We start from the raw sequence: 17,822 nt of genomic DNA on the forward strand, positions 1-17,822 counted from the left end.
TTACCTCACAAACACTGCAGTGTTGATAATGAACACAGGAGTTACTGGGACAATAAAAGCCACTATTGCATGTGGTCTTCATGATAATTTTAACTTTATTGAACGGTATCAAAATCCTGCGCCGCAAAATTGCTTCTCCTCGAGCTTCATTTCAATCTTGAAGTCATCACGTGAGTCTCTTGAAATCAAACATGACATTCTTGATGGTCTGCAAAAGAAGCCGACAAACAACAATGTTGCCTGTGCTGTCGATAAAATATCTCTTCGAAATTACAATCTGAGAGTAAATGAAAATTGAGTCGTGAATAGGCATTCAATTTACAACCAGGCATGGCAATAGACTGCATCTTAATCCATCTCACCATGAATAATAGTTTGGCCATCAAAATTCTCTCTCGGGCTACTAAATCACAAAAGGCGGCCATGTCCAGCCTGTCACATTATGAGTGTGTGAATAATAAGAAAAAGCATTTTCCATCATTCTTTGCCTTTGGGCCATGCTGTGTTGCTTGGTTGGTGTGCGTGAAAAGCACGAAACTGATTGAATTAAGAGCATATTTCTATGCTTCAGTCTCTCAGTAACACTCATATTCTACCGGTGCGAGAACAGCAGACTAGCTCTCGTTTTTTGATTAAATATCAAAATATAGAGTCGTAAAGGCACCCCGCCGCCATGTTGTATTATCAGTATAGATTCAGTTGTTCATTTCTCAGAGTTGCCACCTCTGAACAGAACATCAGAATGGTCACAGAAAACCATTTCTCACTGTATTTCTCTCATTAACCGCACAGAGAGCTGCAGGTATTTGCAGGAGAACACTGGGGAAGTGTGCTCATTTTTTTTATGCTGTGTATTAGCAATCGAGTTGGATTGTGGATCGAACGTTTTCCTGAGAGTTGTGGTGGATAGCAATCGCTTAGCCTCAGGCTCGGTCGCAGTTACTCAGGTCACCTTGACTGGTAGTCCATAATAGACAGGGGCAGCCTTTAGCGTAAGCCAAACACAGGCAATGGCCTCAGGCCCCAGATTTTCAAGGTGGGCCCCTAAACGTGTCATAAAAACTGATTGCCTTGCTTCTGTCGTGCACTCCTTGGTCTCCTGGGGGCAGTGTGGTGCGCCTATAAGGCGCATATATTTGACGAAAAGTTGCAAAGAAGAGCGCCTCGGATCGGTTGAAGTAATATAACTTATTAAAGCAGCACTGGGCAAGAATTGGACCTTAGTAAAAAAAAAGATTCACTTTTTTAAATGAATCCAATATCCTTGCTAGCTATCATCCCACAATGTTGTATTTAGAAGTCATTCGATTTGACATATCCCTTTGAGATCAGGCTGACTACTCACTTATCTCAAAGTACCTTTCCCTAAAATGTGCTGTCGAGGAATATCTTCAGTGCTGGCACTGCAAATAATAACACAGCATAGTGAGCGTAAGAAACTACCTGACATCACACCAATGTCAAACTTTCTGACAGCGTGTCAAACATAAGAAGCGTCAGTGATGAACTCCGACATCCCACTGAACCACTGTTGTCCTTTCATCAACGACGTGGGCCTTTGACCGTGTGGCTTTCTGAATAAACCATGGAGAACTCTAAACGTGTGGCTGGGACCACATTCAGCACACACGCAAGCACGCGCACACGCACACACCCGGAGCAGCCTCAGGCAATGTTGCAGGGATTTCTAACTGTCAAACCCAAAGGATTTACTTGTGCTGACAACAGCGATCGAGTCACTTACACCGTACGGATTTTTTTTGATGGATGTTTTTCCCTTGGAGATTGACACCAAAGAGTTAATATTTAACATTTTATACAATGTTTCTGATTGCGCATGATTATTAGTACACGTATGTTCATGGAATTCTCAAATCATGAGCTATAAGTCCTACAGCGATATCAAAGTCGGTGTTGGATTTTGACTTTTTTGGGACAGTGTGATGAAATTCACGGCAATCAAGTACGGTGGATAGTTTTTAAGAGGTTTTAATGAGGACGCTGAATGAAGGCAACTCATTTAAATGAGAGATCCAAGTAAAGTCGAGTTACGAAACACCAGAAGTTAGATGCTGAAACACTGCAACAAATTGCATCAGTGAAGATCAACGAAAAGTTGAAAAGACCTGAAAAGTGTTTCATCTAAAATCATACCACCTGGGTTGGACATTGGACTGATATACCATGGGGTAATTTATCAATTATTCTTTGAATAAATTTGAAAAATCGGAATATTCTGAATGCCTGTTTTCATGTCAGGGTCACATGTTGTGTTCTTCTTTCCTCAAACTGATTTAGGTGGACTCAACGGCGCCTCTGCTGGTTTTAGCCAAACAATGCATTCCAATAGCATCAATTGCTTTATAACGGATGTGTTGTCTCTTTGAAACGAGTTACTAATAAATCCAGTTTCACTTGCCGTATACTGGAATGTACATTTTAAAGAAGCATCAGTATTTATTTGTAGGGAAAATGATACAAATAAACACCACCCAAACAATAACTTTTTTGTCATCAATGCCCTAAATTAACAACATTGGTAATTTCAGAATACAGTTTCATCTAAATGGTAAAATACATATTTTTAATTGTTAATTTTTACATAGTTCAACACTATTCCTGAACAGGAATCGCCATAGGTGAGAAATACAGCACTTGCTCTTTAGAGTAAAGAAAGCAGCAGTACTTGGAATTTCCTATTTTTCTTTCTAGCAGCAGCGAGTTTTTTAGTTCACTTAAAATTGAACAAATAATAATATAATAATAAAAATGCAGCCTTGTGATTTCAAACGTCTGAGCTGAACAGAAAGAAAAAAACTCATGCCGAGAAGTGCTGAAGTTTAACTTGAAATGATTTCTCCTCATCTTCCTTTGACAGCCTTTCTTTCTGCCGACTTTGAACTCCTTTTTGTAGAATTATTGGTTCCTTTTTTTTTTTTTTTTTTAAAGACGACTTTACCCTTCTCCCTCATCCTTTTTCAAAGTCATTCCATTCGGAAATTGTCCTTTTTTTGTGGTTCTTATCATCCCAGCTAAATTCTATACTTCACATGTTCTTCACGTAATACCTGCTACCACCGGCATTTATTCTTTTCTTTCCACGAGGTTCTAAACATCATAAAAGAGCAGCTTTCACCTCCCAAAGTTTGTCTTTTATTTCTTTTCCTCCTCCACCCCCTCTGACATTTACTACGCGTGGTAGTTGCCCTAAAGGTCATTTCCATTTCCTCCTTTTGACTTGCAGCCCCCTCTTCACCCATTTCTCTCAATTCACTTAACGAAGTAATCACGAGAGGACCTCATCCAAAACAGGTTTGGGATTTTATTTAGCCCGAAACTTCCACTACAGACCGTGAAATGTTTTATTGCACGGTGTGAAGTCACAGTTATACACGTACTGTACTTCATTATTGCATTTAGCACCCACTCAATCACACAGCTATTAAACCAGTATTCTAATTATCAGCTAGGTGTGTTTTTAAAAGTACTTGTCAAGGCCGCTTTAATGTGACAGTTTTACAGCTCAGTGGAAAATAAACTTGTCATTAGAAATGCCATTTAAAGCAAAAAAAAATCTCGGGGTACTTCAACTTCCTCCCACATCCCCAAAAATTTCTGAATTGGCCTTAGGTGTGATTGTGAGTATGAATAGTTTTCGCCTCAAGTCAACCCTCAGTTCCAATTCCAGGCTCCAGTTACCAGAAGACCACATGAGGATAAGCACAAATGAAAATAGATGGATGGTTAAAACTAAGTACAAACAAAAATGCCACTTTAGAACAGTTGGCTTGTAAACATGAATTTCTTCGACATAATTGAATTCATGCTCTGATCAGCAAGTCATATAATAGATCAAGTCCAGCAATTTTGCTCGTCCACGATGACATCTTATTCTAATTAATGAACTTGATCAAAGTCCACCCACACAACCTTTTTTTTGTGAGCGTAGTAAATTCCTCTCTGCTCCTTTTTATATTTCAATTGACCCTCTGATACTAGTTTGTCGAAAGCTGGTTGATCTTAATTGTTCTTTTAGAGGATTTAATTAGTGATGTTGTAAAACAGCACTGGGCGATACTGAGAACTTTATTGTAAATCATTAGGCCACAGATTGACTTTATCTGTTTTGGTTGTAAACATCAAGAAGGGGGACAGCATAAAAAGTGATTGATACCTCCCTATACAGGAAAATTCCACGTGTGCACATATTAATTCGAGCAATATAATGCTGTATTAATTATTTAACAACCTCCAAGCATATGCAAGGGGGCAATGTGCTCAAGTCTAACAAAATGCACCCTGCAAAATGAATAATGTATATTATGAAAATTTGCACCAGACTGTATGCTGTACATCGACCTTGTCACCAATCGGATCATGATATCCAATTCAAGAGTTCTATCAAATAATCTGTCTTTTCACTGGTAATAATGTTTTGATCCGTGGGGTGGAACTGTACTGCGTCGTGAGAAATGTTTTGCAGCTGTTGTGTTTATTATGACGGTCTGAAAGGAATACTCATGCACATGCTATCGCGGGAGTGTTCAGAAACATCTGCAGTGTCCATCCCACCCCCTCACCGAGCACTATAATAACTTCATCCCGAGCACGTAGCTCCTTCCCACATCTCAATATCACTGCAACTATGAAACATGAAGCTCCTCAGAGTTACAAGAACGGTGCATCAGGTGCACAACGAGGTCACGCACCTGCTGGAGCAGCAGGCCACTTGCGTTTTTAAACACTAACTGAGATTCACAAACCTTAACTGTAAAACATTTCACATCCTCTAAATAAACAAGCAAATGCAGTGTAGTAATTACAGAGGGTTTTTTTTATGTTTTTATACAGATAGTTGGGTTTTTGGCAGGCCTGCCCATCCAAGTGTGGAAAAAAAAATCTGTCCATTTCTGAAAACGTGTCTCTGAGCGTAGTGCATTTCTGTAAAGCATGCCACAGACATTATTAATGTCACTTGCTAACTGTTTTGATTTATAAAAATGTATGCTATGTCCCCTTTAAAGTCAAACAAAATGTTAATAGGATGAACCATGATCTCTTCCTCTGGGACTGGAAAAATACTCCAACATGACTCAAAGGCACAGCTGGGATAGGTCCCAGCACGCTTGTGAGGATAAGCGGCATCGATAATGGATGGATGGATGGACTCAAAGGCACTAGCCCGCATCTCCAGCAGGGAGCAGTATTATTCCACAATGCATCAGGCCTACAAAATGTACCGTTTATTTTGTTGACAAATCTAGATGTTAAAATCTAGAATGAGACACAAAGTGCCTGGGGAGCCAAGGTATCGATATTATAGCAATTTTAGCACTGCCATTTTTTTCATTTGTTTATCGTTATGTTTGACTACTTTATATTAGTTTATTATTATTGTATTGAGATCAGTAGTCATGAAATTAGAGCTTATAAATCATGGATTTATGGGTGCCTCCAGTGTCACATTTACGTTTTTTCTATAAGGGGAATGTACAGTATCATAACAAGGTTTTGAGGAAAATATGTTTATTTGTTTTTGCCGAACATTACATACTGTATGTCTTTCTGTTAGTGAGTGCTTACCAAAGTCACAGGTATGACAAAGCGCAAAAAACACTGCAAAAGAGGCCGATGTAATCATATAGTGTTGAGAAGCACTGATTAGCGGCAAGATGGCCACCCACATTAATGCTGCATGAATAAAATTCGAATACTTTCCTAAACTCCACGAGTGCTTACTCCAGGAAGGCGAAAAAAAAAAAGAAGAAAAGTCAGGCTTGGCATCAGAAGTTGATACACAGGACCAATGCATCCTTTAAAAAGCTTCCACTCACTGACATGTCGTTACTCAGTCAATGTCATTGTCCTGAATCTAGAGCTGTTTTTAGCTCGCAAGGCCTACAAGGTGAGCAAAAGAGCGTCTAATTGTAGGCACATTATTACTGCGTTCTGTAATTCATTGCAACTACCCAAAAAGTAAAGTCAAGCTGAACATGTGACGCAATGCATGCCAAGGCATTTTAAGGTTTGACAGTTTTACTGGTGTACTGTAGCCTGGCAGACTAGAATGATTATGCTTTGATTTACTCACAACTCAATACATTACCTCCCATTTACAGTCTTGCGACCAATAAGTGTGGTTTGCCTCGGTTCACGTGGATTGTTTGCCATCTGAAAAGAAATTGAATTGGGGGGGGTGCCAGATCTAGTTTACAAAAGTACTGAGTCAAATCAGCAGAGGTGAACCATTATGGTTTAAATGAAACCCCCGAAGAAAACAATGTCCTGAGGCTCTGCCGACAAACTTTTTGAGTTTTCCAAATAACCACAGCAAAGTTCATTCATTATGGCAGCAACCTGAAATTAACAGACCAATGAAAGTTCACTTCCTTAATCTCTTAACTGGGGTGCTATGATGGCCTTGCTGGGCCCCAGCAGCTTTGGGATGCAACACAATGGCGTCATCCTCTCTTGATTGCTGCTTGGCAAAATTCACAAACACCTAGGAAGAAAAAGAGTTATGTTAGATTGGAGGTGTAACAAAAAAACGATTCAAATTGGAAAAACTGGATTGATTTGACAAATCAAATAGAATCATGACATGTTAATGTCATAAAATCATTACACCCTTGAATCGTATCACATCTTATGCATCGACATAAGTATCAAATTGTCTTTTATGAGAGATGTCCACCAGATAAATCGTTTTGATGTTTCTGATGATTTTTTTGTTTCTTTGAATTTAATTAACCTGGATAGTTTGGTCTTTGGAGAGCTTCTACGTGTTGTTGCATCTTAAAAAAACATGAAAAAAGCTATAACCATATCATATCGAATCGAAATGTATCATAATGCCACTGAATTAAACCAAATCGAGTCGTTGCAATTTAAAATCGTTACATCCTTAAATCGTATCGTACCTCATGTATCGAGAATCACATCATATTTTGCCTGGATGCACACCCCTAATATACATATATACATATATATGTATTTACATATATATATATATATATATATATATATATATATATATATATATATATATATATATATTATATACATATATATGCGTGTACATATACCTTCATATATAATCAAATATTTTTCAAACCGTATTTTACCTGATCGAGAGTTGTCTGTGACACTGAATAGTCCTCGATGTTGAGCTTGTCTTTGTTAGCAAGGACCATCTGAAAAATCCTTGCCAGGGAGGAGGAGGCGATCTTGTACTGCAGGGTGTTGTAGTGTTTTTCTCTCTGGATGCAGCCAGGGAAGGTGCTCTCCATGAAGGCTTCGGCCGGGTTCAGATCCGGCGCGCCGCCCGTTTTGGAGGCCTTTATTTTCATGGTCACTACATATCCATCGCCGAATCTGTGTTCAACCGGAAGGTAAATCAAGTCATTCAAAGTTAGCTTACTGAATATACGCGGACCACTTGCAAAATCTAATGAGATCTAATAGAAGAACAGTCTCAAATAGTATTCTATTGTTATCGTATTGTACTATTTAGCTCCATAAGAGCCAAAATATTACAGTGTCAGCCGCCCCACGCACGCACAAATTCCCTACTTGTATTTGAGCTGCTGAATGGTTCCCAGACATTTGAATGATCCATTAACCATGATGGCCAAACGTGTACATAACGCCTCGCATTCCTCCATGCTGCAAAGGGACAACTATCATTAGGAAATCTGCGCACGACAACATTTATAAATACACCCAATTCCCATTTATTTACCTGTGCGAGGTGAGAACAACAGCCCGTCTGTCCCGGATGACACTCACAATGGAGCTCCAGAGGAAGCGTCTGGAGAGTGGGTCCATGCCGGTGGTGGGCTCATCCTTGGGGCGCACAAAGAAACACACACAATCATCGAGCGATATATCCAACTTTGCTCATGTATTTCAGATTGCCATATTATTTGGGTGCTAACCAGCAACACCAGGGCAGGGCAGCCGATCATGGCGATGGCTGTAGACAGTTTCCTGCGGTTCCCTCCACTGTAGGTTCCGGCACTTTGACCCACATACTCGGACAGACCCAGCTTTTGAATGGCCCACTCGGCAATCTGTACAATCAGACTTCAATCATTCAAGATGAATAGGCAATGTGAGTAATGACTGCAAAATTGTTTTTGTTTTTTTTCATTGCTTGTACACAAATGCCCGTTAAGTGTGAAATAAATACGGTGGTGCCCTATACGCACAGTAGTGTTTGTACTGCTGCTTTTATTGTTTTTACAGCCACTAACTTTTTTTTCCACATGAAAAAAATGGCTTTGCCACCATCATGTGACATTCATATGGAATTAAGACTAGCAACCTCTCTCACCCTGCTGATCTCAGCTTCCGGTACCCCGCGGAGGCGGGCGTAAAGATGAAGGTGTTCTCTTCCAGTCAGAAGTTCATCGATGGCGTCAAACTGGGGGCAGTATCCCATGTTCTGGTGGACGTCCAGGATGTTGGTCAAAATGCTGACGGGAAAGGGAAACAAATCGATTCAAATCACACAATCGCACATGCAAAAAAAAATTACAGATGTTTGACTCCAGCTGATCCCGGTTACTACTTTATAAGACACTAATTGTGCAATTACCGCAACAATATTCTGTGAATACAATTAAATATCAAACATTAGAGCAACAACATTGCCTTCTCTAGCTACTGAAGATATACTGGCTGGTTAGCAAATATTAAATGTACATTTACTGTCTTCTATGTGTCCATTACTACTCTTCGAAAACAATACTCAGCTCTTCTTGTTTGTATGCGTACAACCGACCTGTGACCAGCAACTGAGGCATCTCCTGTGGTGACATCAATGTCTCCAGTTAACATCTTAAATGTGGTGGTCTTCCCGGCGCCATTTACCCCCAGGAGACCAAAACACTGGCAATCGAGAGGAATGTAACGTGAAGCGCATTGATTGTTTTGTTTATTGTTTAATTGACTATACCAACCTCTCCCGGTGATACACCAATACAGATCTGATCCACTGCGGGAGTAATGGTTCCTGTGTATATCTAGTTAGGAACAGACAAGAGTGAAAATACGTTTTTGTGTGACGACAATGTGGGAGATGGGAGGAATAAAAGCAAGAGATGAGAAAAGGAGTTTTACAGTTTCAGATTGTTTTAGTGATTTGTTAAATCCCACTCGGGAAAAAAAAAAAACCATTACTTTCTAAAAAGTATAATTATCTCACCTTTGAAAGGTTGCATACGTGTAAAATGTCATTCGTTTTCCTGCTTTTGTAGATTCTCTGTCTTTCTTCAGCCACATCCAAGTCTTCATCCTGAATAGAAGGCTTTGGGCCATCTGGGATCCTTCCGATGGATCATTTAGACAACATTCAATTAGACTATTGTCGAACAACTACCCCAGTGTGATAATGCTTTGAGGTCTTGTCATCTTACCAGTGATCCAGGAAGAAGCGATACTGACAGAAAATGTTCAAGGTGAAATAGACGAATCCCTCAACCGCCATGCAGAATAGGTTCTTCCCAATGAAGTCCCAGTCATAGGGGTCTGGGCTGTGATCCTCACCTAAGGACATACTGCAGGTCAACCCCACTAAAACCCAGTTGATTGTTGGCCATGAATAGGAAAGGTCTTCTTTTGCTTTTCTTTTTTTAATTTGTCATTCACTGCCATTGACGAATTTACTCGTCTTTTCACAGTCCAGCCATTCAATCCCAGGAATTTATTTATATTTGTCTCCATTTTTTTCAAACGTTAGGGTAAAAGACGGTCTGAAAATGTCTGGCAGTGAATTAATAGAGACTTTACTGCAATAATGATTAGCTTGTTTGACAGTGACGGATGCCATTATAAGAGCATGTGTTTTTTTTCATTTGTTTTTTTTTTTTCCAGTACATTACCAAAACGAGTGAAGATATCAGTCACGGCCTGGTTGATGGCCATGTCGATGAGGCCTCTGCCCAGGCAGTAATGGGGAAAGATGAGCAGCACGCTCTTCAACAGCTGGTTGAACTTGTACAAAGCCTTGACAACAGCCCAACACACGTTAAAGTGACTGAACGTTTGGACCGGATTATACAGAACTAGGCTCGTTCGTTTTTACCGTAGTGCCTTCAAAAAGGTCCAGGATGAAGGTGATAGCACTGCTGTTGATGCCGATGAAGAGGTTGATACATGACAAAGACACATAGGCCGTGCTTGGGACGCTGAACATGTAGGACATTGGGTACATCATGGGGGTGACGGACCAGCTGAGAAGAACAGAGTGATGGAAATTGTTTCAGCAAATTTGAAGTTGAATTCAGTTACACAAGCATTTTTAAAAAGAAGTGCATGGACTAAGTAAGTAGGTACACAAGGATTTACTACTCGAGTCATATCAAACAGTCTGACAGACAACAACTAAAATGATTTCTATTGTATTATAATTTTGTACACATACCCATAAAGCATGAGTAGTGCAATGAGTGGCTGCAGATTGGTTGTTGAGGTGTAGCACTTTTTGTCAAAAAAGATGAAAATCTGTACCACCATCAGTGCACTGATAGAGTAATTCACCTGTAAACACACAAAACACATATTGATGGTTTATTTATCTGACAGAAAGGATAACCAGCTTTCTGCGTTATCAGGTTCTAATAGGTACCATGTCCCAGAGAAAGTTGGCCATCCAGTAGATTAGCGGGCTGACACCACTGACGAACTGGAGATGTTTGGCTTGGGTGACCCGTTCCTGGATGAGATAGAGGACAAAGCTAGCTGGAACAAAAGACATGGCGAAGATGACGCAGATGGCCACCACTGCATCCACCGATGTGTTCAAGCTAGGGGGAAAAAAATGAAAAAAATAGAGCAAAAAGTCAAAGCAAATACGTCATTGGATACTGGAGCACTGTTTGGAAAGTGTCCGCTCACACAGTGATTTCGGATAATTGCTCTTTTGTGAGGTTCAGTGGGTGGTTGATGGCCGTGATGCCGTATTGATCCAGCTTAGCTCCTTTTGGCAGGTTAGCGCGCAGGATGGCGTTGTTGGCCACGTTCATGAAAGACACCATGGCATGCCAGCCCTTGTTGTTGTACCATACCTGGACAAGGATTGACTGAAGTTACATTATACATCCAAGAAAACCACTAGAAAATCACAGTGATTACTTGCCTTAACATTGTTCTGCGTCTCCATGTACCTGAGGAATGTACCTATTTCCCTCAGTGTTTGTTTACAGTTGTCACCCTACAAAACAATAATAAAAATAAATAAATAAATAAACATATATATATATATATATATATATATATATATATATATATATATATATATTAGTGATGTAACATCACGGCGATATCATGATATCGCAATGTTAAAATTGCTACAATATCATAGTGTTGCATACGCATATTGTCACAATATTAAGATCAGCATATCTATGTCCAAAAACATTACTTTTCACCCGATTCAGTTGTGATACTTACAAAGTGATACTTTGTGCCGCTGAGTCAAAAGGAACAACGAAAGGACTGTCCAAGACAGTTTTTTTTCCACTGCTGTTATTATGTACAAAAACACAATATTATACTTTTCTTTTCAATATTATGAGGTATTAAATTTTTTTTTAAATATCTATATTTTTCTAAAGCACTGTAAGATTTTTTTTTAATATCGACAACCGTTCCACAATATCGTGATAATTATCATATAGTGAGGTTAATATCGTGACAATACCATATCATAATGTTTGAATATCCTTAGCATATTTATGATATAAGCACTATACATAATCTGATATAATTTACACTCTAATAAATGATGAATACTTAAAGACATTACCCCAGTCACGTTGAGCATTTGCCCCAGTTGAGCTGCTGAATCCTGGATGAACTTTGGCTGTAGCTCTAAAACAGGAAGCTGACCTCCGACTGATATTCCTCCATATCTGGAAACCACAGACAGGATCCTCAGCTTCACTATGAATTTCCATCTGCTTGCAGATCCAAACTGCACTGAACACTCAACACCAGGAGAGGGCAAACCCCACCAATGCCCGCAGTGCAAATTCAAACAGTTTTATTTCAACTTAAATGTATATGAAGTACATTACCTTTGTTCATTCACCCAATATTTGCTCTTTAAGCTGTAAAAAAAAACCAACTGATCATTATATCTAAGTTCAGGATTTTGCAAAACTATAACATCGTTTTCTAAGAATGCAAGGACGTAAACACCTAGTTCTGATGAGACTGGGGTACGTTTTCACCAGGTAGTCTGAGATGTTCCTACCAGTTAGATCCATGAGAACGTCTCCTGTTGATTGAATTCTCTGATGCAGAAACACAGAAGGACATTTAAAGTGAAACCTTCGGGAGGATTGAATATCCCGACCTCTCTGTGACGAGTACCTGTGGGGGTGGAAGACCTCCGGCTCCTTCGGGGCAAGTGGGTAACATGGTGAGTTTCCTGTCGGTGCTGCACTGACAGTCTGGCGACGGTCTGGCAGAATTCCACGACTGGTCAGCCAGCTTCTCGATCACTGAGGGGTTAACCGGCAGCGTCTCCCACTCTGTGGTGATGTTGTTACATGGGAAATCTCTAGCGGGGGACACAAATTGACCTACGTGGTTAAACAAAACAGTGAAGAGGGTGACGTTTATAAGATCAAGTGGAATTTATAGACGGAATTAATTAAGTTTTTGTTGTTGTGTCACCACTGAGGCAGGCGGGGGGAAGGGTATTAAGTCACAATGGTCCTCCAAAGGTCTTGAAATATCATGCGTCCACTATAAAAGTGTGACATTTACTCACTCTAGCGGTTCATCCGCCATGCAGCGTGTCCCAAAGCCCGGCCTGTCCAGCAACACTTCACCAAAATTTCTCATCTGGCCATCCAAAGGATGTTCATTACTGCAGTGGAGCAAGTGACAACAAAAAGAAAGTACCATTAGAATTGCTTGAATTTCATTTCAAATTTAACACGAGTGCTGGAAGATGGTGCCTTTAAAGGAATTGTTAGAGGAAATCTTTTTGATGATACATTGTTCCCTGTGGGTCTAAAGTCATCACAGTATCAATAATATAAACCTTTTTTTTTTTTTAGTGACTAACACTTTAACCATGATAAAACAATGGATATACATTGGGCCTTTCGGTTTCTTTTGCATACCAGCATATGTACAGTATGTTCTCCAGTCAGAATAGCATAATTTAAAAATATTAAAATGTCAAAAGAATGATTAAACAACATCCATCCATCCACTTCCTGTCTTGCTCGCTCTCATTAGGGTTGCGGGTGAGCTGGAGCCTATCCCAGCTGACTTTGGAGGCCAGGAATGGTTATCCTGGTGGCCAGCCAGTTGTAGTGATTAAGCAACCATTCTGATTAATTCATCATCGCATATTTTAGCAATCCCAGAATACAAAGCAAATGTGCCTCTTTTGTAAAACAATGCTGTGCAACAGTAAATTATACAGTTATGTGACACTTGGAGAGTAGCATTGGTCTCACCTGAAGAAAGTGTATTGTCGGCCATACATCCAAGGACTTAGAGTCACACTTGGATACTCCCCAAATGGTGGAACAATCAGCGTGAACGTCAGTGCCAGGAAAACAAAACTGGCTGGTAGAACAATCTGACAGACAGAGAGGATTAATACTAATAATACTATTAATAGAGAGAGAGATAACGATATAACGATTTATTTTACCAATGAATCATAAAATTTTCCATAGTTAATCACGATTAATCGTACTTTTTCTACAAAGCTTTACTTGAGTAAAATCTTGGAATTGATATGGAAAACGATTATAAGTATATTTTGATTCAAAGTCCGGTCTGATAGCTTTTTTTTTTTTAATTCTTGAATACGATTCTTTTAAACTGCTATTCTGTGTTCAATAAAAAATACACGTGCTAGATGTTGATGATGTGCCAGCACGGTTACCTGTGCAAAGAAGTCTTTGCAGGAGCGGGTGGTGTGGTGCAACCTCTTAATCAGCAGTGCAAAGAACTGTTTAACGGCCAGACAAACACCTTTGACCTGATACGATCCTCGACCTGCGTTGCCTTCAGGATCATCACATGGGCTGGTGTCCAAAGGCTCGTCTGAGTCTGGAACACATCGCTAAGGTTCACATTTGCGCATACTGCATTTGTGATGGACTGCAGGAGGCTAGTCAGCAAGCAGCAAAGCTTTGATAAATGTATTGCCTGCTGACCAGCATTGCGCTGGCAGAAGTGCAAAAGATAGTATTTTTAAAAAGAAACATATAGTATATGCACCAGCATGTTTTCAGTGCCGATGAAATGCATAAGCGCAGCGCGACTGACATCCCTCCTTGTGCGAAGGCATGTGCGCAGGTGGTTTATATCCCCTAAACAGCAGCAGCGTCTGTTCAGAGCTGAAAGCCAAATTCTACTGTCACCTTTAGGCGGCTCCATAGCAATCGCCACTCTGTTGAATCCACAGAGGCTAGCTCGAGAAATCTGCTGCACTGATTTATTGTCTGAGAGAAGCAGACAACGGGTCATAAGGGATTAGAGAAGGGACCGCAAGGAAATCCTTTTTTCTTACCTTGAATGCATTTCTTGTTGCTTGCATATCCGTCAGCGGTGACTTTTAAGAAAATCTACATGAAAACAAACATTATCAAAGATATTGTTATTGCATTCCATTTGCTTCAAAAAATTGTGTTGAATGCGGAAGTAGCATCGAGATCACATAAGAGCAACCTGATTGGATGCTATGTCATTTTTATGTCGTTGTATTTCTGTCCCAAGCTCCAAAAAAATCCCAACAATCCTTTTGTCGAAACATTCGCACAATCGTATTTTTCACACACAGCAGCCTGAGTGTGAATGCATGTGCATGCTTCCACAGACACGTGCTGCAATCAACATGTCTGCCTACCTCTTCCAATGACGTGTCAGACACACCGAAGCTACTGAGGCCGATGTCCTCCAGGGTTTCCTCCAGCTCCCTGAAGAGGCTGGCGTAGGCCCTCGGTTGGAAGTCGTGACTGGGAAGCAGGTAGGTCATCTCTTGGCCGATGGCCTCAATCAGACGAGCCTGAGGCACGTGATGATGCACCAGGGCGGTGATGCGTTCGATGTTACCTGGAGACGCAAAACGCAGGCTGAATTTTCAACAGTCACCAATGCTGTGCTTATTGAAATGCATATTTGGGTTATGTACAATGAATGGATGCACAATGGTACATGCCCACAACACCGTACTTCCCCTTTCTTATGTGTCTATGAATGGGGTCTCTTTCTGTATTTTATTTTTGGTTGATTAACCGTTTTGTTCCAAGTATAGGCGTGAGGGAAATGATTCCTATTCAAGTGTCAAATGCGCTGCCCCGAAGATGCATAACAACACTTCAACTGTATACCAAGTGAATGGTAAGTGACAAGAAGTATTCTGTGAATCACTTCGCAAATTGTAATCTTAGTAACTGTAGTCAGATTACTTTGCTGAGATAAGTAATTCATTAGATTAGCCGCCACTGTAAAAAAAATTGATAGAAGTAAAGGTTAATGCAGACTTTACCATCCATTTGTCGGTCTGGAGCCTGACCCTCCTCTTGGTTTACTTTAAACTTCAAACACTTGGAGCACTTACAGGAGCAGTTTTCTGAACAGACATCACCATCCTACAGGACAAGGTATAGAGAGATGGAATAGTTTGTATGGAAAAGAATTCAGACAGAGCAAAATACATAATTGCATCTTCTCCAAGTCTAATAAGCAAATTATAAACATACAACTCCGGGTTGGCCCATTTTTGGAGTGCCGTATTTCATTCTTCGCACGAGAGTGAGATAGAAACCGGCGCCGAAGCAATTCTTGAGAAAGATTGGGGAGCCGCAGCAGTAGAGACGTCCCTGAGAGATGATAGCGACCCTGTCACTCAGCAGGTCGGCCTCATCCATGTGGTGGGTGGACATGATCACTGTACAACCTGAAAAAGGACAATGGGTTAAGGTATAAATAGACAGTCGAGGTGAATGAATGGATCCAGCTTCCGTCAGTCAGTTTAAGGACGATTTAAATGGTTGGATGGACCACTATTATTACCTGCACGGTATTTGAGCAACAGATCCCATATGGAGCGTCTGGAGTAAGGATCCACCCCCGATGTGGGTTCATCCAGGATCACCACCTTTGCACCACCAACAAACGCCAATGCGACTGACAGTTTTCTCTGCATTCCCCCTAAATGAAAACAACATCAGTTGCATGACATGTATAAATAGCGTATTTGTCTGCGCCATCGGAAGGAAAGGAAATCGATATTCGTCGGCACCGAATTCGAACCCACCTGACAGATTTTGTGTCAGTTCATCTCTCTTGTGCGGTAGACCTAGATCTTGGAGCATATTCTCCACCTCTTCCTCGGCTTCTGCTATAGGGCGGCCTTTTAGCAGTGAGTGGAACAGGATATGCTCAGCAACAGTCATACTGTCGGCAGAGATAGACATTGCCATGTTAAATCATGCGCGGTTATATTTTGGACAAATTAAGTCCAAACTGTAGTTTAAAAACTGGAGAAATGAAGGTAAATGACACATTTTGTCATTCTATTTGGTCACATGCCAAATTAAAGAGGAAGTCAACCCTAACATATTTTTCAAGAATGTGTTCTATGAAAGCCCACTAGTTGAAACAAGGCATTCTGATAAATATTACGTTTGTGGAATAAGAGTTAAGACACCCGTTTTTAACCATCTCCGGGGGCGGCCATTTTGTCACTTCTGTCGACTGAAAATGACATCAACAACTGCTCAGGTCTCAGATAACGACCAATCACGGCTGACCTGTTTTCTGAAGCTGAGCTGTGATTGGTCGTTGTGAGTAGTTGTGATGTCATTTTCAGTCAATAGAAGTGACAAAATGGCCGCCCCTGAGATAGCTAAAAACGGGTGGATTTTGCTGCTTAACTCATATTCCACAAATGCAATATTAATCAGAATTAGTAGGCCTTCTGGTAACATATTCTTGAAAAAAATGTGTTTGGGTTGATTTCCACAGGTCTGGTCTGTCCGTTTTTTTTTTTTTTTTTGCAGCTAAATAAGGCAAATCAAGTGTATTTAATTCATGTTTATTTCTAAATTGATTTGTTCAATTTGGCAGAAATTCTGTTTAAAAGAATGCTAATTTCCTCACTTTCGTACTTTCTTTTCACAAAATCTCTTCTTAACATAAATGAAACAGTAGTTTTTGTACATGTACTGTACATGATTTTCACAGTCATAATGGGCGATACCAGAACAACAAAGGGGCCCATGATGAAAACGACCCCCTCTCGCCCCCCCCGAATTAGGTGGTGAATTACATACTACTGGAAAAGAGTGTTGTGCTGTGGGCACATTCCCAGAGACAGACGAATGGTGTCCATGTCCGTGCGGATGTCTTTGCCATAAATGGAAGCTGTGCCTGAGGTGGGAGGGAACATACCAGTCAAGATGGACCTAAAAGATAAAGCAAAAAAACTGGTTGGGTGATGAAATATTATCCCGCACCCATGTGTTCATTGTGGAGGCACCTTCTATTTGCGTGACACATACATAGTGGTAGTCTTGCCCGCCCCATTGTGCCCGAGAAAGGCAGTGATCTGGTTCTCGTAGAAGCTGAGGCTGAGGCCGTTCACAGCAGGCTTGGAGCGACTGTCGAACGCTTTGACCAGGTTCTGGATACAAACGCCCCTCACTAGGTCAGCTGGTTCCGCCTCAAAGAATGCCTGCCCTAAATAGTGTTGACAGTGATAACAATGCTGTGACAGTACAACAACACAAGGAGGAAGGAAAATGTACAATGCCAACAGCAGAAATGTCAGATTTGTGCAG

At 40.6% G+C, this 17,822-nt stretch overlaps 1 protein-coding gene across 3 annotated transcripts in view; it reads right to left on the reverse strand.

Annotated features, from left to right (window-relative positions):
- Nucleotides 1-5,509: 5,509 nt before the first annotated feature.
- abca4a (ATP-binding cassette, sub-family A (ABC1), member 4a) overlaps nt 5,510-17,822 on the reverse strand; it is a 28,363-nt gene continuing 16,050 nt past the window's right edge. The window contains exons 20-51 of one of the 3 annotated variants that reach the window (XM_086020626.1): nt 17,544-17,721; nt 17,316-17,447; nt 16,298-16,437; nt 16,054-16,191; nt 15,741-15,937; nt 15,527-15,629; nt 14,885-15,090; nt 14,549-14,603; nt 14,400-14,480; nt 13,919-14,085; nt 13,482-13,606; nt 12,782-12,880; nt 12,379-12,568; nt 12,205-12,299; nt 12,081-12,113; nt 11,810-11,915; nt 11,141-11,215; nt 10,900-11,069; nt 10,631-10,808; nt 10,427-10,542; nt 10,088-10,235; nt 9,885-10,008; nt 9,420-9,549; nt 9,209-9,329; nt 8,964-9,026; nt 8,786-8,892; nt 8,336-8,477; nt 7,938-8,072; nt 7,742-7,845; nt 7,573-7,665; nt 7,125-7,374; nt 5,510-6,502 (exon numbers count right to left, since the gene is read on the reverse strand). In XM_086020626.1, coding sequence (XP_085876752.1) covers nt 6,383-6,502; nt 7,125-7,374; nt 7,573-7,665; nt 7,742-7,845; nt 7,938-8,072; nt 8,336-8,477; nt 8,786-8,892; nt 8,964-9,026; nt 9,209-9,329; nt 9,420-9,549; nt 9,885-10,008; nt 10,088-10,235; nt 10,427-10,542; nt 10,631-10,808; nt 10,900-11,069; nt 11,141-11,215; nt 11,810-11,915; nt 12,081-12,113; nt 12,205-12,299; nt 12,379-12,568; nt 12,782-12,880; nt 13,482-13,606; nt 13,919-14,085; nt 14,400-14,480; nt 14,549-14,603; nt 14,885-15,090; nt 15,527-15,629; nt 15,741-15,937; nt 16,054-16,191; nt 16,298-16,437; nt 17,316-17,447; nt 17,544-17,721 — 4,121 coding nt within the window. In that variant the 3' untranslated portion in view covers nt 5,510-6,382. Of the gene's footprint in view, nt 6,503-7,124; nt 7,375-7,572; nt 7,666-7,741; nt 7,846-7,937; nt 8,086-8,335; nt 8,478-8,785; nt 8,893-8,963; nt 9,027-9,208; nt 9,330-9,419; nt 9,550-9,884; nt 10,009-10,087; nt 10,236-10,426; nt 10,543-10,630; nt 10,809-10,899; nt 11,070-11,140; nt 11,216-11,809; nt 11,916-12,080; nt 12,114-12,204; nt 12,300-12,378; nt 12,569-12,781; nt 12,881-13,481; nt 13,607-13,918; nt 14,086-14,399; nt 14,481-14,548; nt 14,604-14,884; nt 15,091-15,526; nt 15,630-15,740; nt 15,938-16,053; nt 16,192-16,297; nt 16,438-17,315; nt 17,448-17,543; nt 17,722-17,822 lie in introns of those variants that run through there. The other 2 variants (XM_086020628.1, XR_015084237.1) reach the window with 2 other exon arrangements.

Source organism: Filicampus tigris, chromosome 21, assembly GCF_054856515.1.
Source record: "Filicampus tigris isolate MCC_2025a chromosome 21, RoL_Ftig_1.0, whole genome shotgun sequence".
Lineage (NCBI taxonomy): Eukaryota > Metazoa > Chordata > Actinopteri > Syngnathiformes > Syngnathidae > Filicampus > Filicampus tigris.